The following is a 24,399-nucleotide window of genomic DNA, read 5'->3' on the forward strand; positions in this document are numbered from 1 at the left end:
TGGAGTTGCCAATGAGCAAGGCAGAGGCTAAGGGAATGATATGGATAGTGGTGGTGCAGAGATGGTAGGAGCAGTCTAACAGAGACGCTAAGGGCAGGCATCTTCCAAGTACAGAACAAAGTCGGGGAGGACGGCAGGAAGAGACAGAAGAAGGAGGTCATCTTTACAAGGCTAAGGATGGGACACAGCCGGTTGAATAAGACATTAAATGTGATAGGAATGCGTCCAACAGGAAGGTATAATTAATTCCAGGAAACAGAGACAATGGAGCATGTACTGATACAGTGTGGGCAGTATGAGAGGGAAAGAGAGAGACTGAGATCCAGTATGAGGGAGAAGGAGATACAGGAATTGAGTTTAAAGAGAATACTGAGTATAACATCATTAGATACAGTGTAAAATATTTTAGATTTTTTAAAGAGAACCAGGGCTGCCAATTAGAATTCAGTTCCTTCCTGTCTCTGGCCCACACTCCAGTACAGTAGGTGGCAGTAATGCCATAACGTTGGATGCCGACAGCAGATAAACACCACCGAACAAGATGTTGGTACAGTATGTATAGCAACGCGCACCTGAGGATCTCTCCTTTTAAACCATCTATTTCCTGTGTTTGAGGGATGCAAAATCAAATCAAATCAAATGTATTTATAATGCCCTTTTTACAAAGTGCTTATACAGAAACCCAGCATAAAGCCCTAAACAGCAAGCAACGCAGATGTAGAAGCACAGTGGCTAGGAAAAATGTTATGGAATCATGCAGTAATACATTTTTTTTTTTTTAAATAAATCTAAATATATTTTATATTCTTCAAATAGACACATTTTGCCTTGATGACAGCTTTGCACACTCTTGGCATGCTCTCAACCAGCTTCACCTGGAATGCTTTCCAACAGTCTGGAAGGAGTTCCCACATATGCTGAGCACTTGTTGGCTGCTTTTCCTTCGCTCTGAGGTCTGACTCATCCCAAACCATCTCAATTTGGTTGAGGTCGGAGGATTGTGGAGGCCAGGTCATCTAATGTTTGGTCGCAAATGAGTCTTACAATTGGACAATGACCCCAAGCATACTTCCAAAGTTGTGGCAAACTGGCTTAAGGACAACAAAGTCAAGGTATTGGAGTGACCATCACAAAGTTCTGACCTCAATCCTATAGAAAATTTGTGGGCAGAACTGAAAAAGCATGTGCGAGCAAGGAGGCCTACATACATGACTCAGTTACACCAGCTCTGTCAGGAGGAATGGGCCAAAATTCCCCCAACTTATTGTGGGAAGCTTGTGGAAGGCTACCCGGAATGTTTGACCCAAGTTAAACAATTTAAAGGCAACGCTACCACATACTAATTGAGTGTATGTAAACTTCTGACCCACTGGGAATGTGATGAAAGAAATAAAAGCTAAAATGAATCATTCTCTCTACTATTATTCTGACATTTCACATTCTTAAAATAAAGTGGTGATCCTAATTGACCTAAGACGTGGGATTTAATGTCAGGAATTGTAAAAAACTGAGTTTAAATGTATTTGGCTAAGGCGTATGTAAACTTCCGACTTCAACTGTACATAAGCATGCAGACCCTTTACTCAGTACTTTTTTGAAGCACCTTTGGCAGCGATTACAGCCTCCAGTATTCTTGGGTATGCAGCTACAAGCTTGGCACACCTATATTTGGGGAGTTTCTCCCATTATTCTCTGCAGATCCTCTCAAGCTTCGTCAGGTTGGATTTTTTCAGGTCTCTCCAAAGATGTTCGATCAGGTTCAAGTCCAGGCTCTGGCTGGGCCACTCAAGGTGAACCTTCGGCACAGTCTGAGGTCCTGAGCACTCTGGAGCAGGTTTTCATCAAAGATCTCTCTGTACTTTGCTCTGTTTATCTTTCAATCCTGACCAGTCTCCCAGTCCCTGCCGCTGAAAAACATCCCCACCGCATGATGCTGCCACCACCATGCTTCACCGTAGGGATGGTGCCAAGTTTCCTCCAGATGTTCTGCTTGGCATACAGGCCAAATAGTTTAATCTTGGATTCACCAGACCAGATAATCTTGTTTCTCATTGTCTGACAGTCCTTTAGGTGCCTTTTGGCAAACTCCAAGCGAACTGTCATGTGCCTTTTACTGAGGAGTGGCTTCTGTCTGGCCACTCTACCATAAATGCATGATTGGTGGAGTGCTGCAGAGATGGTTGTCCTTCTGGAAGGTTCTCCCATCTCCACAGAGGAACTCTGGAGCTCTGTGAGAGTGACCATCGGGTTCTTCGTCACCTCCCTGACCAAGGCCCTTCTCACCAGATTGCTCAGTTTGGCTGGGCGTCCAGCTCTAGGAAGAGTCTTGGTGGTTTCTGATACGACCAATGAGGACAATTGTAAGGAGTCAGGCGCAGAGAGCAAAGGTAATGGGGAAAACCACTCTTTAATGTCCAACCAGATGAACAACTGGTAACGTCAAAAACATTTGGCGTAAAAATCCGACTTGAATAAAGTACACACTGGAAAATAAATCCAGACTGTGGAAAAACCCCAACATGAAAATAACAACCTCATACAAAAACAGAGAGACAAGCCCGCACAAACAGAAACGGGCTAAACGAACTTAAATAACACCACCCTAACAACTAAACAATAAACAGGTGAAATCAATTAGTCAAAACCAAACGAAAAGGAAAAAGGGATCGGTGGCAGCTAGTAGACCGGCGACGACGACCGCCGAGCGCCACTCGAACAGGAAGGGAGGCCACCTTCGGTAATACTCGTTACAGTTTCAAACTTTTTCCATTTAAGAATGATAGCCACTGTGTTCTTGTGGATTTTCAATGCTGCAGACATTTTTCGCTACCTTTCCACAACTCGGTGCCTCAACACAATTCTGTCTCTGAGCTTTATGGACAATTCCTTCTACCTCATGACTTGTTTTTTTCTCTGACATGCACTGTCAACTGTGGGACCTTAGATAGGTGTGTGCCTTTCCAAATCCTGTCCAATCAATTTGATTTACCGCAGGTGGATGCCAATCAACTTGTAGAAACATCTCAAGGATGATCAATAGAAACAGGATTCACCTAAACTCAATTTGAAGTCTCATAGGAAAGAGTCTGAATACTTATGTAAATAAGGTATTTAAGTTTTTTTATTTTTTAAATGTGCAAAATGTATTCAAACATGTTTTTGCGACGTCATTATTATGTATTGTGTGTGGATTGATGGGGAAAAAAAATATTTAATCCATTTTAGAATAAGGCTGTAACATAACAAAATGTGGGAAAAGTCAAGGGGTCTGAATACTTTCCGAATGTACTGTAAGTGAGATTGTACATAATAACCCAATCTATGCAGTCATGTTAATATTTAAGAGGGTCTAGTGTCTACTGTATGTCAATGGACTATGCCTAATGTCTCTGTTTCAGGTCAGGAAGTGTGAAAGCTTTAATTTCCATTGACATCACATTACACAGTTATACGCTGCATGACAACCCTTTAGAACAGTTTATAACTATAGGTTGTACATAATTGCTTGTTTGTTTCTTGTGCTTGTCTCCAACAGAGCTTGTTGCCATACTAATTATGTTGCTATGTGAACGACCTTTTCCCTTTCAAAGTAAAACAAAAAAAAAGTATGACATACAGCATTTGCACTCAGAAACATTATCACTATCATATTGCTTTCACTTTCAGATTTTTCTGATAACATAGAACAAATATTACAAATACAAACAAATTTGCAATTTTACTTGTTTAAGTGAAAAAACTTCTTACTGTGCTAAAAAGGCTAACATTCACTGCTCCTGTGGTCTGCTTGCCTGCTGATTGGCTGCTGCCAGAGTGTGATGTCATTCTTGCCTGCTATAAGGGCTATGACTAGATCAGGAGCTACATTCAACAGTGAGAGAGAGTGGTGTTTTAGAACACAGAGCAAGTGGGACTGTGAGTGTGTGACACAGCAAAAGAGGAAGGGAGAAGGCAGTCAGCCAAAAACATTTCTAATGAAGTACAAACAAATAATGGGAGCTACAACATAAAAAAGGAATACTTTTAGATTGTATGGGAGACCAGGAGAATATTTGGAGGTGGGTAAATGGCTTTAAGATTAAATTATTTATTTATTTGTGTTTTTTGATTGAGCAAATGCATTAAGAATGAAGTTAGAATTTTCTTTATGACATTTTAAATACCATTGCCTCCAAGAGACATTGGATGAAATAATTCAGAATTTATATCAAACTTAACTTATGCATCCTATCTTGACTTTATATACTTTACATATACAGTAGCCTATATACAGTGGCACGAAAAATACATGGATTTCTGCATAAATTGGTCATAAAATTTGATCTGATCTTCATCAGACTAACACAGTTTGTTTAAACTAATAACACACAAACAATTATACGTTTTCATGTCTTTATTGAACATACCGTGTAAACATTCACAGTGCAGGGTGAAAAAAGTATGTGAACCCTTGGATTTAATAACTGGTTGACCCTCCTTTGGCAGCAATAACCTCAACCAAACATTTTCTGTAGTTGCGGATCAGACCTGCACAATGGCCAGGAGAAATTTTGGATCATTCCTCTTTACAAAACTGTTTCAGTTCAGCAATATTTTTGGGATGTCTGGTGTGAACCGCTCTCTTGAGATCATGTCACAGCATCTCAATCAGGTTGAGGTCAGGACTCTGACTGGGCCACACCAGTTGGGTGTATTTTCTTCTGTTGAAGCCATTCTGTTGTTGATTTACTTCTGTGTTTTGGGTCGTTGTCCCGTTGCATCATCCAACTTCTGTTGAGCTTCAATTGGCGGACAGATAGCCTAACATTCTCCTGCAAAATGTGTCGATAAACTTGGGAATTCATTTTTCCGTCAATGATAGCAAGCTATCCAGGCCCTGAGGCAGCAAAGCAGCCCCAAACATCAATGCTCCCTCCACCATACTTTACAGTTGGGATTTTGATGTTGGTGTGCTGTGCCTTTTTTCTCCACACAGTGTTGTGTGTTCCTTCCAAACAACTCAACTGTAGTTTCATCTGTCCAGAGAATATTTTGCCAGTAGCGCTGTGGAACATCCAGGTGCACTTTTGCAAACTTCAGATGTGCAGCAATGTTTTTTTTGGACAGCAGTGGCTTCTTCTGTGGTGTCCTCCCATGAACACCATTCTTGTTAGTGTTTAACCTATTGTAGAATCGTCAACAGAGATGTCAGCATGTTCCAGATATTTCTGTACGTCTTTAGCTGACACTAGGATTCTTCTTAAACTCATTGAGCATTCTGCGTTGTGCTCTTGCAGTCATCTTTTCAGGACGGCCACTCCAAGGGAGAATAGCAACACTGCTGAACTTTCTCCATTTATAGACAATTTGTCTTACAGTGAACTGATGAACATCAAGGCTTTTAGAGATACTTGTGTAACCCTCTCCAGCTTTATGCAAGTCAACAATTCTTAATCTGAGATCTCTTTTGATCGAGGCATGGTTGACATCAGGCAATGCTTCTTGTGAATAGCAAACTCAAATTTTGTGAGTGTTTTATTATATGGCAAGGCAGCTCTAACCAACATCTCCAATCTCGCCTCATTGATTGGACCCCAGGTTAGCTGACCCCTGACTCCAATTAGCTATTGGAGAAGTCATTAGCCTAGGGGTTCACTTTTTCCAACCTACAATGTGAATGTTTAAATGATGTACTCAATATAGACGAGAAAATTACAATAATTTGTGTGTTATTAGTTTAAGCACACTATGTTTGTCTATTGTTGTGACTTAGATGAAGATCAGATCAAATCTTATGACCAATTTATGCAGAAATCCAGGTATTTCCAAAGGGTTCACATACTTTTTCGTGCCGCTGGTACCTATATTGATTATTCTTTGTTTTATGGGTCCTTTTGACAACACGTTTCTTATCTCCTGTGGTTTGTTGCTTCAACTGGGCCATAGATCATGGAGAGTGTGAGCACGCCTGCCGTGTTCAACCTATCGGATCTATCAGTGGAGATGAACTCGTCGTCTCGCCAGTGGTCTTACTCGGAGTACAGCGAGGCTGTGGCGGTGCTACTAGGCATCCTCATGGCCCTGCTAGTGATGGGCATCGTCTTTGGCAACGTGCTGGTCATCACCGCCATCGTGCGCTTCCAGCGGCTGCAGACGGTCACCAACATGTTCATCACCTCTCTGGCCTGTGCTGACCTGGTCATGGGCCTGCTGGTGGTGCCCTTCGGCGCCTGCTACATCCTGCTCAACACCTGGCACTTTGGCAGCTTTCTCTGCGAGTTCTGGACGGCGGCGGATGTCTTGTGTGTGACGGCCAGCATCGAGACGCTGTGTGTGATCGCACTGGACCGCTACCTGGCCATCACGTCGCCGCTGCGCTACCCGTCCCTGCTGACCAAGCGCAAGGCGAGCGTGGTGGTGGTGACGGTGTGGGGGGTGGCCGCCCTCATCTCCTTCCTGCCCATCCACATGAATTGGTGGGTGTCTGATGAACCCGAGGCACTCAGCTGCCTGGAAGATGCCCACTGCTGTGACTTCAACACCAACGCTGCCTACGCCGTAGCCTCCTCCGTCGTCTCCTTCTACATCCCCCTGGCGGTCATGGCCTTTGTCTACGGACGTGTCTTCCAGGAGGCCAGGAAGCAGCTGGAGAAGATCCGTGGCAGCGAGGGGCGCTTCCACGCCCAGATGATCGACAACAACCAGGGGCAAGATGGTGGGGACGGGAGCGGAGGAGGAGGGGGGAACGGGAAGAGACCTAAGTTCTGTCTGAAGGAACACAAAGCCCTAAAGACGCTGGGAATCATCATGGGCACCTTTACCCTCTGCTGGCTGCCCTTCTTTGTGCTCAATGTGGTGGTGACCATCTGGAAGGTGGACAACATTAAAATGCCTTTCAGGATATTGAACTGGATAGGATACGCCAACTCAGCGTTCAACCCCCTCATATACTGCAGGAGTCCTGAGTTCAGGCATGCCTTCCAGGAGATTCTGTGCCTGAGAGGGGCTGCTTTCCCCACCAATGGATACATATATAGGGGTCACAGCTTGCGCCTAGGCCCCAAGGACAGGCCAGGCAGTCTTTCACATAACGCTGGGACCGTGGAGCTGGGGATTGGCTCTCTGTCTAGTGTCACCAACATAAACGGGTATTGCAATAATCCTCCTCTTGACTCCATTGTCTGAAGCGCAGGGTGTTACAATGAGACTTGTCTTTCTCGTTTAGTCAGACCCGGTACGCAGACACGGGATAGGAAATGACATGTGAATCTCTTTCCATATTTAAATGCGTTACTATAAGAATATTATTCTAGTAATGTGTAGGTGATTAAATGTTTGTAATACGTTTCCTCTTAATATTGAACAAAGTCTGCAAAATACTTAGGGAGTCTATGGTTTGCGGATGTGATCGTGTGTGTGTGTGTGGTTTGTGGACATGAGTATGTGCACATGTTATGTACTCTAGTGCTTACTCCTGTGTGCAAATGAACACCACGGTTCAGGTACTAGGTTCAAGTATTTCAAGTGCAGTTGCACAAACATTTGTTATATTGTTCTAAGTTAAAACAAATTACCTCATCAGCATCATTTTCAATTCAGCTCCTTATCTTAAGAGCGCCGAGAACAAATAATGACAGTCTGTTTGTATGTTGTATGAAAAATGAATAATGTTGCTAGTTGAACTGACAGTTCTTTACTGGCACCGGGCTGAATGAGATAGAAATGCCAGGGTAGGAGAGGTAGGAAAGAATTAACAAGCAGAACAAGAGATCAAATCAGGGTTAACAGTAATATCTGTGACCCCCAATAGTGGCTGTAGCCAGCCCTCTATCTGTAACACATTCCATATTGATCTGGGTCTCTCCCAGAGCCAGCTCAGGGACTTCTGTCTGTGTGATTCTGTACACTCCCTCTGCCACGGCCCAGAAATCCAACTCTCTGATGAGGGACAGCAGGTGCACATAATCACAGGCAGGCGCTATTACCAGCTACAACACGCACGTTGCCCCATTCCTCCAACCACCCTTCAATACCTCAACCTTCACCTCCCCCCTCAATATCGTCATTTAATAACTGAGGTTACAGACGCCTGTCCTGCCACCTCTCAGACAGTGAATAAGGACACACAGACAGAGAAGTCTTTAATGTGGACCTTACTTTTGTGACTCAATAACCCCTGCAAGTACAGTGGTCAGAGCAGTAATACCTCAATGCTGGGTAGTGTGACCACCACTGTACGTCATTCTGATACCAATATCCAGCCAGTATACTTAGTCTGTAAAGCTATGTTTAGGGATTGCTTTCACACTCTACCGTGCTCGTTTTCTTTGTTAAATGATTAGCGTGGATACTGAAAACTGTTGCTGATGTTACTGTGCTGCTCTCTGTTATTGTTGCTCTTGTGTTGTTGCTGTGAAGTTTCAGTGTTTACAGAGATCCCTGGACCAAACGTCTGATTGGGGATACAATTAAAGTGTACCATACATTTACACAATGTACTGACTAGCTAAAAGATAAGGAAATAAACCTCTACACTATAGCTTCTGCAGAATCTGCACATATTCTTGTCTAAGGAAGATAAACTGTAAGATTTTCAGAAGCAATTATAAGTGCCTTGCTCAAGGGCACATCAACAGATTTTTCACCTGGTCAGCTCAGGGATTTGAACCAGAAACCTTGGACCAGCTACTGGACCAGCTACTGGACCAATGCTCTTAACCGCTAGGCTATCTGCCGCCACAGTAGTGATGAATGATGTAGGAGTCTGGGTGGATTTTGTCCAGGTGTTAATGAATAGAAACCTTGGTATCACATTCAGACTGTAATGAACTAGGTTAACGGTGTAGCACACAGTGTACTTGCACCACAATGTATTCGTAGCCCGTATCTCAGCATCATCTCAGCCAGCCAAGTGGAAAAAGTTAATCTAAAATGTTCACTTGATGTAAATGTTCATAATTTTAAAAGAACATTCTTAGTATATAGGCCTATGCTAAATCCTATTACTTTACAATTGGTTGGATAGCTATGTGTGTGTATGTGTCTGTCTGTATGTGCCTGTGCTAACTGTATGAGTATGACTGTGTTTAGACCATTTTTGGAGCTTTGAATTCATAGGAAAAGATGAGGTACCGTGTGTGTTAACTCACTAACCCACCTCTTTTTTTATGGACACAAGGACACTTTTGATGCATGTACTGTAAATGTGAATAATGTATTATCCTTACATCGCAAAATGTTACCATGAATGCATTGTCAGCTTCAGTCACACACAAAAGTAGGAGAGACATGGTCTTAGATATTTACATATACAGTTATTTCATTCCACGGAAAACTTTTATCATTTGCCAAATGAAATTACATTCTCAGTGAGTTATCAAAGGCAGAATATTTAACAGTGGGAATTTTTGCTAAATATAATATTTGCTGGAAATATTAACATTTGATTTTGTGATCTATGCCTTTTCATGTCTGACATGTGACATGTCTGATATTCAACCCATTTTTGTTACATTCAGACCCGGTTCTGTGTAAAGGGTGAGAACCTGTCTTCCCTCTGGTAGTGCTGTTAACTACTCAGCAGACAGAAGGATCACTCACCACTATTTTGTATGACAGTCTATTGCTTAGGCCAATGTCCTACATTATGGGACTGGACATTGTGCCTGGATTCCATGGACAACACAACATTGCACATGCCCACAGACTTCCCTCTGCAGGGGTTAAAAAAATCTGTTCTGGGAAGGAGACTACAGAGATGTCATGCAAACAGCTGCGTCCATGTTAGACAGCAAGACTGGACTGAAGAGCAGCTCCTCTTTTTCACAGATCATGACCTTCTCCACTGTAGGGTGGAATGGTGCCCCTCAGCACTGATCAAAGGAACTGAGTTTACATTTCTCAATCTCTGCTGGCCTGATATGAGTCACAGTCTAATGCCCCTGAGCGGTTCCCGCATTGCAGCTTCCACACTGTAGCTATGCCATGTTGGTAAAATAGTCCAAAAAAAAGGAACGTTTCAATTGCATGTACAGTATATTTCAGTCATGTCAAATGATTCTGCAAGTGTAACGTATTTCCAGCATTCTGTATTTGCTATTACCATTGTAAAGCCATGGCTTCTTTCTGCATTGTTGCACTTTATCCGTCCGTGGGTCTGCTGCTGCCAGCCAGTGTTGTGGTTACTGTATATCTTCTCATAAACAGAGGTGATTTATATGGTAACTGGAGAGACTTCTACTGCTGACCAAGAACAGAATCCGGAGGTGACATTTTGTGGTGACGACAGCATTTTCCATGCTGCTTGACGGTCACATGGTATTTAGGAAGTAGTACAGCACCAGTCACTATTACTCCAGGTTATTGTTCACAATTATTCTTATTTAAGGCTAGAATCCTTATTTAAAACAATAACAAATTGGGCACCCTGGCTGTGTTTTGGTAAAAAGCTGAGGGACGGGCATGGAGAAATGTAATCACTCTCAAAATTATAGACAGAGCAATGGATGTAAGGACTGATCATCCATGATATCAATATAATAGTGATAACATTGTTTTGAGGCTATACAGTGTTTGTTTATGTTATATTGTTTACAAACATTGGAGTAAAACAAGCTTGTATTTTGGGTTATAATAGGGTACGACAGTTGAACTAAGCTCATGAGGCACTTATATGTTATATTCTTCAAGAATCAATGGGTTTATTTCATTAATATATAGGTCCAAATGGATGTAGCAACTAAGGATTCTAGCTTAAAGGGTTACTTCTGGATTTTGGCAATGAGGCCCTTTATCTACTTCCCCAGAGTCAGATGAACTCGTTGACACAATTTTTATGTCTCCGCGTCCAATAAGTTAGAGGTAGTTTTGCGAGGCAATGCTAATTTGTGTTAGCGCAATAACTGGCGATACTGTACTAGCTTCTAGTTATTGCGCTAACGCTAGCTAGCAATTGCGCTCGCGCTAGTTAGCAACTTCCTTCAAACTGCACGCATAGACATAAAAATGATCCACGAGTTCATCTGACTCTGGGGAAGTAGATAGAGGTTAAACTAATGTGACATGGTATTTTTATTTCATAAATTGTTTATTGTTCTTAAATGCTAATATATCCTTTTTGAAGTTGTATGAATCTGTTAGTATTTATTTTCAACAAATATATCTAGACATTCTCTAAAATACGCACACATACACACACTGACCCACACTGAAACACACATACAAGTTAGTTGTGTGAATTTCTTATTAGATCATTTCAGTGGTGCATCAGCCGGTAACCCAAAGACAATGAGGAAAGATTTTCTGTGTGTTCTCTGGTCTGCTCTGTAGTAAACAGACCCTATCTGTCACGTTCCTGACCTGTTTTCTGTTTAGTTTTGTGTGTTAGTTGGTCAGGACGTGAGTTTGGGTGGGCATTCTATGTTGTCTGTTTCTATGTTGGTTTAGGGTTGCCTGGTATGGCTCTCAATTGGAGGCAGGTGTTTGGCGTTCCTCTAATTGAGAGTCATATTTAGGTAGGCGGTTCACAGTGTTTGTTTGTGGGTGGTTGTCTCCTGTGTCCGTGTCAATGTTTGCACCATACGGGACTGTATACGGTTTGTTCATTTCATGTAGTCTGTTCATTTCGTTCTTCACGTTGTATGTAAGTTCGTCGTTCAGGACTGTCTACTTTCGTTTTGTTATTTTTTTAGTTTATAGTGAAGTTCGTGTTTTCGTCTTGTCTTTAATAAATCATTATGTCTTCACAATCCGCTGCGCCTTGGTTCCCTCAATACTCCTCCTTTTCGGTTGAAGAGGAGGAGGATTATCGTTACAGAACCACCCACCAATCCAGAGCCAAGCAGCGGTTTAAACGGAGTAAGGGACAGCGCAAGAAGGAGGAATGGACTTGGGACGATGTATTGGACGGTAAAGGTTGCTACACATGGGAGGAGATCCTGGCTGGAAGGGATCGCCTCCCATGGGAACAGGTGGAGGCACTGAGGAGAGCAGAGGCTACTGGAGTGAAGAACCGGAATTATGAGGGGACACGTCTTGCACGGAAGCCCGAAAAGCCCGTGAGTAACTCCCAAAAATTTCTTGGGGGGGGGCTAAGGGGTTGTGGGCCAAGGGCAGGTAGGAGACCTGCGCCCACTTCCCAGGCTAACCGTGGAGAGCGGGAGTACGGGCAGACACCGTGTTACGCAGTAGAGCGCACGGTGTCTCCTGTACGTGTGCATAGCCCAGTGCGGGTTATTCCACCTCCCCGCACTGGTAGGGCTAGATTGGGCATTGAGCCAGGTGTCATGAGGCCGGCTCAACGCGTCTGGTCTCCAGTGCGTCTCCTCGGGCCGGCATACATGGCACCTGCCTTACGCATGGTTTCCCCGGTTCGCCTGCATAGCCCAGTGCGGGCTATTCCACCTCGCCGCACTGGCAGGGCGACCGGGAGCATTCAACCAGGTAAGGTTGGGCAGGCTCAATGCTCAAGAGAGCCAGTACGCCTGCACGGTCCGGTATTTCCGGCGCCACCTCCCCGCCCCAGCCTAGTACCTACAGTGCCTACATTACGCACTAGGCTACCAGTGCATTTCCAGAGCCCTGTTCCTCCTCCACGCACTCTCCCTGTAGTGCGTGCATCTAGCCCGGTGCCTCCAGTTCCGGCCCCACGCACTAAGCTACCAGTGCGTCTCCAGAGCCCTGTACACACTATATATTCTCCCCCTACTAATCCTGATGTGCTTGTCCTCAGCCCGGCGTCACCAGTGCCGGTACCACGCATCAGGGGTAGAGTAGGCTTTGAGGATACAGTGTGCCCTGTCCCTGCTCCCCGCACTAGTAGGAAGGTGCTTATCATTAGCACGGTGCCTCCAGTTCCGGCACCACGCACCAGGTCTACAGTGCGCCATATCCGGCCAGAGCCATCCGTCTCACCAGCGCCATCTGAGCCATCCGTCTCCCCAGCGCCATCTGAGCCATCCGTCTCCCCAGCGCCATCTGAGCCATCCGTCTCCCCAGCGCCATCTGAGCCATCCGTCTGCCAGGAGCCTGCAAAGCCGCCCGTCTGCCATGAGCCTGCAAAGCCGCCCGTCTGCCATGAGCCTACAGAGCCGTCAGCCAGACAGGAGCCGCTAGAGCCATCAGCCAGACAGGAGCCGCTAGAGCCGTCAGCCAGACAGGATCTGCCAGAGCCGCCAACCAGACAGGATCTGCCAGAGCCGCCAACCAGACAGGATCTGCCAGAGCCGCCAACCAGACAGGATCTGCCAGAGCCGCCAACCAGACAGGATCTGCCAGAGCCGCCAGCGAGCCATGAGCAGCCAGAGCCGTCAGAGCGCCATGAGCAGCCAGAGCCGTCAAAGAGCCATGTGCAGCCAGAGCCGTCAGTGAGCCATGAGCAGCCAGAGCCGTCAGAGAGCCATGAGCAGCCAGAGCCGTCAGAGCGCCATGAGCGTCGTGAGCCGTCAGCCTGCCATGAGCGTCGAGAGCCGTCAGCCTGCCATGAGCGTCGAGAGCCGTCAGCCTGCCATGAGCGTCGAGAGCCGTCAGCCTGCCATGAGCGTCGAGAGCCGTCAGCCTGCCATGAGCGTCGAGAGCCGTCAGCCAGCCATGAGCATCGAGAGTCGTCAGTCAGCCATGAGCTGCCCTTCAGCCTGAAAAGGCTGGATACCCAGAACTGCCCATCAGTCCAGAGCTGTCTCTCTGTCCGGAGCTGCCTTTCAGTCCGGAGTTGCCCCTCTATCTTAATCTCCCTCTCTATCTTCATCTATCTCTATAGTCTTATCTATCCCTCTATCTTGATTTATCTCTCTGTCCTGGTGTTATCTTTATTTAATATATTATTAAGAGAATTGTGTGGGGGAAGAAAGAGGGTGGACATTCTTTGTGGGAGGAAGTTAGGATGGATTATGGTGGGGTGGGAACCGCGCCCGGAGCCTGAGCCACCACCGTGGTTAGATGCCCACCCAGACCCTCCCCTAGACTTTGTGCTGGTGCGTCCGGAGTTCGCACCTTGTGGGGGGGGTACTGTCACGTTCCTGACCTGTTTTCTGTTTAGTTTTGTGTGTTAGTTGGTCAGGACGTGAGTTTGGGTGGGCATTCTATGTTGTCTGTTTCTATGTTGGTTTAGGGTTGCCTGGTATGGCTCTCAATTGGAGGCAGGTGTTTGGCGTTCCTCTAATTGAGAGTCATATTTAGGTAGGCGGTTCACAGTGTTTGTTTGTGGGTGGTTGTCTCCTGTGTCCGTGTCAATGTTTGCACCATACGGGACTGTATACGGTTTGTTCATTTCATGTAGTCTGTTCATTTCGTTCTTCACGTTGTATGTAAGTTCGTCGTTCAGGACTGTCTACTTTCGTTTTGTTATTTTTTTAGTTTATAGTGAAGTTCGTGTTTTCGTCTTGTCTTTAATAAATCATTATGTCTTCACAATCCGCTGCGCCTTGGTTCCCTCAATACTCCTCCTTTTCGGTTGAAGAGGAGGAGGATTATCGTTACACTATCCAGCAAATATCCCCCACCTGTTGACAGATTGCCTCACTTTAATTCCCGAGAACATAGCAACAAGCCCAGTGCTTAAACAGAGCACAATGGGGCTGGACACTAGCAGGCAGCAATGTTGGCCAGGGTCATAGACCGGTAGCCACAATAGAGACTAGTAACACAGACCGATCTGACAGTGTCTGAGATATTGCCAAAGTCCAATGTTTTGTATTTCTCTGCTTTGACACTCTGCTCTGAGAGCGATGAGTTAATCATTTAGAGGTTTTTCAGGCCCTCTGATTCACATTCTTTGAAGAGAATGATGTTCACCATCTGTTTACATCACTGTCGGCCAGCTGTAGTGGACGCGCTGCACAGCATGTAGCCATAGACTCAATATGCTTTTTGAAATGTGCCACGATTTTGTCCTCCTGTGCTGTGCGTCATCCTGTACAGCTGCTTATATCCAGGTTATAGGTCATGCTGAGAAAAGGTCAGATAGTTGTACTATGTACTATAGTGTAGTGTAAATAGTACCAAATGTTAGTTAACAGATTATAAAATAGTGCTTTGCCAGACAGTGTTTTGGGTTTTGAAGCAAAATGTCTGACACCAAGCCACTATAAATAAACTATTTAATACTAACGAGACATTTAAACTTTTTTTTAAATAAAAAACATTTAAACCAAAAGACTGAGAACACATTTAAAACCGGCTGAACTCACACATGCTTACAATTAATATCTGCCTTGCTGTGCTTGGCAACTGGTAGAAGGGTGAGAGAAAATGATGGGTTCATGGCATATTCATCATCAGAATTCTGGAATAGGAAGGGCTTAGTCGTAATACACTGCTAATCGAGGAGTCTATTACATCTACCCAGTTTGGCCATCAAAATGTGCCTAAATTACAATGATATGAGAGCCTCCCTTCCATTGTTAGAACATTTTTAGTTTTCAAGTTAATATCCTGCAATTCTACACATTTTGCCATTGGGTGGAGAGAAAATGTTATAGTTTTAAAGCTAATTTCCTCAAATTAGTCACATTTGGCCATTTATGGCATGTTCATATGATATCTGAGTGAGATTGACTAACAAAATCAATGTGGACCCTGGAGGTCAGGGCCCCTGGGTCAGTAATTCGGCCATGATTACTACAAGGTTTAAATAGCTGACTAGACTTACCTAGCAATCTAAAAAAAATGTTAGCTGACATGGGCTCATTGATTGACTGTCATTGAGTGACATAACAAGAGGAAAGCTGCTGATGCACTACCGCATTTCGAAATTGCACCTTCCTCGTTTTGGTCGGGGGCCCTAGGCGCAGAGCATGGGGCCCTGCTCCTTCCCTTCTTTATCCTCTTTTGAATATATTTTTTTACAGTATGTTAATTTAATCTGGGAGTCCACCTCATAGAGCTGAGCATAGAGCTGAGGTGTTCAGGGGAGAGGGGTGGGTGGTGTTGATCCCTGGTGTCTCCTGTATCACATTACCCTGGTTGGGCTCAGGGAAGGTTTAGACTGAAGTGTGTAAATACACAGTCTCCCCAGGAGAACGGGTTCACTCCAGATGGGCTAAGTGGACATTATGCAGACAGAATCAGACTGAGACTTTGTCGCTGATCGCCCATTTTTGTTCCATTTTAGAGACAGTGTAAATAATGAATGAGAGGTGTTGGATCACCTGTTGATTCCCAATGAGGCTCTTATTTAGTGATGAGGTTGTCAATAAAGCAAGAGAAGCAATCATTTTTTAAGAGCAAATAAAGTTTCCATTTATAGGCTTATAAACCAATCCAGTAGTCCAGCCTACATCAAAGGTGATTGTTGATTCCCGCATTCACATGAAAAACATGTTGCACCTGGAAAAGTTCCAAGTATACACTGAGTGTACAAAACATTAGGAACACCTACCTGCTCTTTCCATAACGTGACATAGACTGACCAGGTGAGCAGGGTAAAAAAAAAAATAGGAAGCAAAGCCCCCCCCCCCCCCTGTCCACTGAAGTCCACAAAGCATATTGAATGTACAGTAACAGACCGTTACATGACCTACAGCATGGTCAAACAAGTTCATGTTGCCGACATTTTCGGGCCCACTAAACAACTATTGATTTAGAACCACAGAGACTTACCACAAGTCACAAAGAAAACAGGAGCTGCCTCCATTATTCCAGCACCATTTCAACTTCAACATTTCAACATCATCAAATCACCTATGCTTAGTCTAATACAGGGACAGCTAAAAGATACCAAAAACGATTTAGTCCAATCTACGTAACATAAATATGACGTGCCTGTCCATGGTTCTAATTTCTGTGTGCATGTGTGTGTGTGTATGCATTTGTGCGTGTGTTCATGCATGTAGAAAAACATTTTGTCTCACCCTACTTATTGAGAAACGCCAAATTCATCCTCCTCTCTTCATGTTGTCGAAACGGTCTATGACTCTGTTATACAGTACACACTTACATTTTTTGTAGTCCTAGGCTACCTAGCTAAAATGCTTGCTCACTAGCCTAACTTCCATTCATGGGCAACGTTAGCTAGTTAACATTAGACTTCTACATCTAGCTACCAGGACCATTCACAGATGAGCTCGCTCAGTTTAGCTAAACGCTGATTGGCAAATGTGTTATACTTTTTTTGTCAAGGTAGGCCAGATGCTAGCTGGCTTCGCTTGCCTTCTATGCTACGTGTGGCAATCATGTCATACTCTTTTCGACCAGACAGTATCAGATAGATGGCCTACACGTAGAGAGACAGAGGGGCGCTGTTTCGCTTGCTCAGATGCTTCCTCTTGTGAGATACATTCAGCCTCTTTGAAGGAAGGAAAATTATGAAACACAAAGAGACAAAAGATAAATTGTTTGATGTAATCATATTTTTTATTGGTCCATTTTTTGGGGAAAACTGGCTTCCCTTATCATCCATGAATACATGCCACTGCAGGAGAATCCATGTGAAAGCAATGATCCCTTATTTATGTCACCTGTTAAATCCACTTCAATCAGTGTAAATGAAGAGGAGTTTTAAAAAATGTTTTTTTTTCTTGAGACAACTGAGACATGGATTGTGTATGTGTGCCATTCAGAGGGTGAATGGGCAAGACAAAATATTTAAGTGGCTTTGAACGGGGTATGGTAGTAGGTGCCAGACGCACCGGTTTGATTGTTTCAAGACCTGCAACGCTGCTGGGTTTTCATGCTCAACAATTTCCCCTGGGTATCAAGAATGGTCTACCACCCAAAGGACATCCAGCCAACTTGACAACTGTGGGAAGCATTGGAGCAGTCTCTGCTGCAGTCTCTGCTGGTCCTTGCCTTTGGCATTGCTTGTTCTTGGCATTCATGCTCACTTATGTTCCCTCTTCTGGATCTTCCTGGTCTAATGTATGGGAGTGATGAGGAATGTAAAGGAGTATTACTTTTTCTACATATTTTACAGTGTTCTTTGTCTTCAAATAAGGGTTCATCCGTCGTCTTAGGCAATTCAATTCTATGATTCACTTCTCAGTACGGTATCTGTCTACATACCGTAATACTGGCAGTCTACAGTTCTCCATTCTTTGAATGTCTCTTTACACTGCTCATTAGTAATGAGTTAGTTATCCTTGCTAAAAGCATTCGTGGAGACCTGAGCCATCCACACATGGGATTCTGCAGAGGCAGAGATGTCTAACATGTGAGGAGAGAGGGCCTTGAGGTGTGTGTGTGTGTGTGTGTGTGTGTGTGTGTGTGTGTGTGTGTGTGTGTGTGTGTGTGTGTGTGTGTGTGTGTGTGTGTGTGTGTGTGTGTGTGTGTGTGTGTGTGTGTGTGTGTGTGTGTGTGTGTGTGTGCGTGCTTGCGTGCGTGTGTGTGTGTGAGTGTATCATGGTGCCCACAAAGACTTTGGTCAATGACCAGATACCGATCTGGTAGATGAACAGCATGTGAGACCCTCAAGATGTTGTGGTCCTTATATAACTACATTTTACAATCTTGCAAGAAAAATGTTTGATTTTAGAATTCAGTTGTTCACTTAGCCTTGCCTTGTGATCAAGAAGAGCTTCAAGGCAAAAATAATCAAATTCTGTGATAGGTATCTTGATTTGTTGTGTTGTGATAGAAGCAGGAGCAGCCAAGTTCCCCGGTATGATTCTGGTTCTCAAACAGCAGGATTAAAGGTCATTCTCTGAGGTGGGGGCACCAGCAATGTGTCCTGTTAGCATTAATAAGTACAAAGTTAGCTTTTGGTAGCTTTGCTTGTCATGCCCCGCTTGGTCTTGGTCTTGGGTCACAAAGAAGACCAATGGCAAAACAGTACTGTAGGAGCTACATGATGCTGCTTCTCCCATCCCATCCATGTTCAGTGCCGGCCAAATATATTGGCATCTTTGCACTTTTCTTAAATAATTCTGTATCTCTTCTTAAAATGTCAAATAAATAAAAACTTTTGGTCACCACACAGTTACTGGATTTTCAACATTGCAGAAACATACATTTTTTTGTATCCATCAATGAGCTTGCTGCTTTCTACTGGAAGTTTGTCCCACTTTTCAGCAGCAAATTGCTCTATCTCTTCCATGTTTGAGGGGTGTCCTCCACCAACTGCTGTTTTCAGCCCTCGCCATAGGTTTTGGAGTTGATTCCGATCTGGACTCTTGGCTGGCCAATCTCTTCTTGAACCATTCATTGTTGAACATTGCACTGGGTTGAACATTGCACTGGGTTGAACATTGTAAAACTATGTAAAGGTTGAACATTGCACTCCAAATCACCTTGATAATCTCCTGATTTCATAATGTCTTTCACACATCCAAGGCCTCCAGTACCAGAGGCAGAAAAGCAACCCCACAGCATAATCAAACGTCCCCCATCTTTGATTGTAGGGAGGGTGTTATTTTCTTTGAATGCGTCATTAAATGACAGAATCTCACAGTATCCCTTTAAGTACTGGAACTATGTAAATCTTCACCTGAATGCGAGTTTCGCTTTTACTCCTGAATGAATCATACCCCAAACACATGCTAACCAATGTACACATTACCAATAACAGCGGAGGTTAGCGTGTCTTGGGGGTATGTGTAACGTTCGTCTTCCTCCTCGTCTGAGGAGGAACAAGGATCGGACCAAAGCGCAGTGTAGTGTGAATACATATTGATTTATTTAAGAAAGACGAACACGAAGAACACTTGACAAAATACAAAATAACAAAACGACGTGAACAGACCTGAACTTGAGAACAAATAACATGAACGCACGAACAGGAAGGAACACACAAATGAAATAACAAAACGAACGAAAACAGTCCCGTGTGGCACAAACACTGACACAGGAACAATCCCCCACAAACAAACAGTGAGAACAGCCTACCTTAATATGGTTCTCAATCAGAGGAAACGTAAAACACCTGCCCCTGATTGAGAACCATATCAGGCTAATTGAAAATGAACCCATCATAGAAACACATAACATAGAATGCCCACCCAGCTCACATCCTGACCAACTAAACAAAGACAAAACAAAGGAAATAAGGTCAGGAACGTGACAGTATGATCTTTGACCCTCTGTAACTTTCTCACTCGTCATTATTCACGATTCATTCAGGATGATCCATAATCATGGTAGCATCCACATTAAAGTAGAACTGTTTGGAAACCTATTATATCATTATTTACAATAAAAGTGACACAATACATGATTTAACATTCATTTCTATTGGGCACAAAATAATCTGAAACACAACCCGCCACCATGGCACACTTCGTTCACAACATTCACATCAGCAAACCGCGTGACCACACGACACCATACATGAAGATGTACATAGTTTTAGTGCTTAACGTACCTTGTCGTGCCGGAGTGTGGTATGGTGGTTTAATCAAATCAAATCAAATGTTATTGGTCACATACACATATTAGGAGATGTTATTGTAGGTGTACCGAAATGCTTGTGTTCCTAGCTCCAACAGTGCAGTAGTATATAACAAGTCACAACAATACACACACATCTAAAAGCAAAAAAATGGAATTAAGAAATTTATAAATATTAGGACGAGCAATGTTGGAGGGGAATAGATTAAAATACGGTAGAATAGAACATATGAGATGAGTAAAGCAGTATGTAAACATTACTAAAGTGACTAGTGTTCCATTATTAATTAAGCTCCTGACCATATATGCCCCCTGCTGATGGGGGTGTAACGGCAGATTTCCTCCTCTTCGTCTGAAGAGGAGGAAATCTTTGTAAGCTCGAATGTATGATGCCTCTTGTGTTGGACATTAAATCAATACGTGTATATTAAGCATGGACCAAGGTTTCCCCTCCTGTCATAGCACCCTGTCCCCTCCAATTGCTCTCCCCTCATCCATCTATCAGCTCTCAGGGAAGCTCACTGGGCTGCCCATGTGGTAACCATTGGTTACTGTGATGCTGTCATCCTCAGTGTCTTACTCAGTGGTATTCCCATCATAATGAAAGACTCCCACAGTTTTTGTGAAACTAAATCAATACAACCAATAAAAAAAGAGGGTCCACTATGGAGAAATAAAAGAGCAAGTCTATAAGAAAAGAAGAGAGCAGCAATGAAGTTGATTTATGTGTTGCTTACGTTTTTACTCAGTGGCTTATTTGCTACTGCTGTTCAGCAGCTGGACAATAAAAGACCTCGCTTTAGTGTATGTCAACACTGTTCCACATGGTACTTACTGTTAGAGGAACTGCTTATGTTTGACTATTGTTGCTCTGTGTTTATTATTTAGGGAGGAATAGACATTGCGTGCATACATATGTGTGTCTGTCTGTGAAGTATGTTTTGTGGACATAGACAAATGATAGGCTTTCATTATGTGATGACAAAAAAAGGGTTGAGATTGCCACCAAATAGGATCAAAATGATGGCTTTAGAGCAGTGGGGATTTCACGGTAGAACACAATGTTTTTCTCACCTAATGTGCCTCCAATTAAATGTAGCAAGTGTGCCTTTGACACCGTCTCACATCTCTGTGTCTACCAGGCATGCAGAGATGCATGTCGCCACCTGGATGTCAGAAAGGGGGAAGAAGAAAAGTAGTTGAGTGTCATCCGCATAGCAATGATAGGAGAGACCATGTGAGGATATGACGAAGCCGAGTGACTTGGTGTAAAGAGAAAAGAGAATAGGGCCAAGAACCGAGCCCTGCGGGACACCAGTAGTGAGAGCATGTGGTGCTGACAGAGATCCTCTCCATGCAACCTAGTAAGAGTGACCTGCCAGGTAGGATGCAATCCAGGAGTGTGCAGACCCTGAGATGCTCAGCCCTGAGAGGGTGGAGAGGATGATCTGATGGTTCACGGTGTAGAAGGCAGCGGATAGATCTAGGAGGAGGAGGACAGAGGAAAGAGCGTTAGTATTGGCAGATCGGAAACCTTCTGTGAAACTGGTTAGGGTCAAGAAGATTGTTCTGAGAGAGATAACGAGGGAGTTAGTCATAGACAGGACGCTCAAGCGTTTTGGAAAGAAATGAAAGAAGGGATATTGGTCTGTAGTTATTGATGTCAGAGGGGCCAAGTGTTGGTTTCTTGAAGAGGGGAGCAACTCTGGCCATCTTGACTTCAGAGGGGACACAGCCAGTGGTCAGGGATGAGTTGATGACGGAAGTGAGGAATGGGAGAAGGTCTCTGGAGATGGTCTGGAGAAGGGAGGATGGGATGGGGTCAAGTGGGCGGACGGAAATCATTAGTCGCAGGATTTCATATGGAGAAAGAGAGGGTAAAAAGATGAAGGCGTAGGTGAGTTACACTATATATACAAAAGTATGTGGACACCCCATAAAATCAGTGAATTCGGCTATTTCAGCCACACCAGTTGCTGACAGGTGTATAAAATTGAGAACACAGTCATGCAATCTCCATAGACAAACATTGGCAGTAGAATAGCCTTACTGAAGCGCTCAGTGACATTCAACGCGGCACCGTCATAGGATGCTACCTTTCCAACAAGTCAGATGTAATTGCTGTTATTGTGAAGTGGAAACGTCTAGGAGCAACAACGGCTCAGCCGTGAAGTGGTAGGCCACACAAGCTCACAGAACGGGACCGCCGAGTGCTGAAGCGTGTAGGAGGTAAAAATCGTCTGTCCTCGGTTGCAACACTCACTACCAAGTTCCAAACTGCCTCTGGAAGCAACAACAGCACAAGAACTGCTCGTCAGGAACTTCATGAAGTGGGTTTCTATGGCCGAGCAGCTGCACACAAGCCTAAGATCAACATGTGCAATGCCAAGCGTCGACTGAAGTGGTGTAAAGCTCGCCGCCATTAGACTCTTGAGCAGTGCTAACGCGTTCTCTGGAGTGATGAATCACGCTTCACCATCTGGCAGTCCGACGGACGAATCTGGGTTTGGCGGATGCCAGGAGAATGTGTCCACATACTTTTGGCCACGTAATGTATGCGTGAGTGGAGCCATTGGACTCAGTAGGCTAAGTGAATGAGGAGCGGATGTCGTCGACCATTTTTTCCCCAAAGTGGTTGACAAAGTCGTCCGCAGAGAGAGAGGAGGAAGGGGTAGGAGGTGGAGGATTAAAGAGTGAGGAGAAGGTGGAGAAGAGTTTCAATGGGTTGGAGGCAGAGGCTTGACGTTTAGAGTGATAGAAAGTGGCTTCAGCAACCGGTACATAGGAAGAGAAAGTAGAGAGGAGGGAGTGAAAGGATGATAGGTTGAGTTTTCCTTCATTTCCGCTCAGCTGCCCCGCACGCCCTGTTCTGTCAGTACGCAGTGAGTCACTCAGCCACAGAGAGGGAGGAGAGGGCTGAGCCGACCAGGAGGAAAGGGCACAGTGAAAGTCAAAGGATGCGGAAAGGGAGGAGAGCAGGGTCGAAGATGCAGTCAGAGTAGTGGGAGAGACAGATGCAAAGATTGCGATGGCACATGCTCATGTGGGTAGGAGACTAGGAATTCCATATGTGTTGTGCATGCAGGGCACACTAAATTAGACAGTTCAAACATCAATGATTGAGTAGGCTAGTAGGTAGAGTGACAGCACTTAAACTGCCCAAGCAAGACAATACCAACGGTAACTTATTGAATTAAAAAGGGATACTTAATAATAATAATACTAATTTGTTACATTTGTAAAGTGCTTTTCATTATACAGAATAATCTCAAAGTGCATAAACTTGCTACTCTTGTAGGAAGTTGATATCCTTCCAAACTATTGTTACATCAGACAATGTGTATTCCATATCGTACAGCAGACAGGGATAGGTTGCATCCTAATTATCCACCATTCTAAAGTGTGCCCTTGCACACTGCCAGTCGTAGATTTAAAAACATTGCATTGGTGTAAGCAGTGGCTGGAGAGTTTTCACCATTGGTAAATCTATGACGGGAAGTGAGCAATGGCACACTTTGGGAAGAGGTTGGAGAATTGTGATGCAGTCTTGTACACTCCAGTCCAGTATTTGAGTTTCATCTTGATCAACACTGTCCCCCCCTGGATGTTAAACCATCATGATTCAGTGTGTCCTCTACATTGAAGGTACTGCACACTCATTTTCAAATTGAAAGATGAGAGTGATTTAACATTATTAATAGGGAGATCAACTAATGAAAGTGGATTGATTTGGAATTTGCATATGACACTCACTTATTTTCTGTTACTGTTAGTGTTGATATTAGCCTTTGCAAGATAACACTGTCTAGAGTTTGTGGGCATTGATGAGCAGGTATCTAAATTACCACTAGATGTCAGTAAATGCATAACAGAGCACACTGACGTCTCATAAATCAGGGGATTCAATCATTTGCAATGACTAGGCTATGATGATTAGGCTGTGTTGGTTATAATCCTTCCAGTCATAAGGAAAGCCCAAGTCGTGCACATGATTCTTGAAATAATGAAAATAATAAAATAATTGTCAGACTAATGTACATTTACAAAATCGTGTAGTTCATTAGCCACATTTATGACTCAAATTAAAAAGAGAATACGTTTTAC

At 44.0% G+C, this 24,399-nt stretch overlaps 1 protein-coding gene across 1 annotated transcript; it reads left to right on the top strand.

Annotated features, from left to right (window-relative positions):
- Positions 1-3,884: 3,884 nt before the first annotated feature.
- Positions 3,885-11,106, top strand: LOC129821576 (beta-2 adrenergic receptor). Its single transcript, XM_055879234.1, has 2 exons — positions 3,885-4,058; positions 5,926-11,106. Exon 2 carries the CDS (start codon positions 5,929-5,931, stop codon positions 7,162-7,164), a length of 1,236 nt encoding a protein of 411 aa, XP_055735209.1. The 5' UTR covers positions 3,885-4,058; positions 5,926-5,928; the 3' UTR covers positions 7,165-11,106.
- The last annotated feature ends 13,293 nt before the right edge of the window (positions 11,107-24,399 follow it).

Source organism: Salvelinus fontinalis, chromosome 2 (assembly GCF_029448725.1).
Source record: "Salvelinus fontinalis isolate EN_2023a chromosome 2, ASM2944872v1, whole genome shotgun sequence".
In the NCBI taxonomy this organism is placed as follows: domain Eukaryota; kingdom Metazoa; phylum Chordata; class Actinopteri; order Salmoniformes; family Salmonidae; genus Salvelinus; species Salvelinus fontinalis.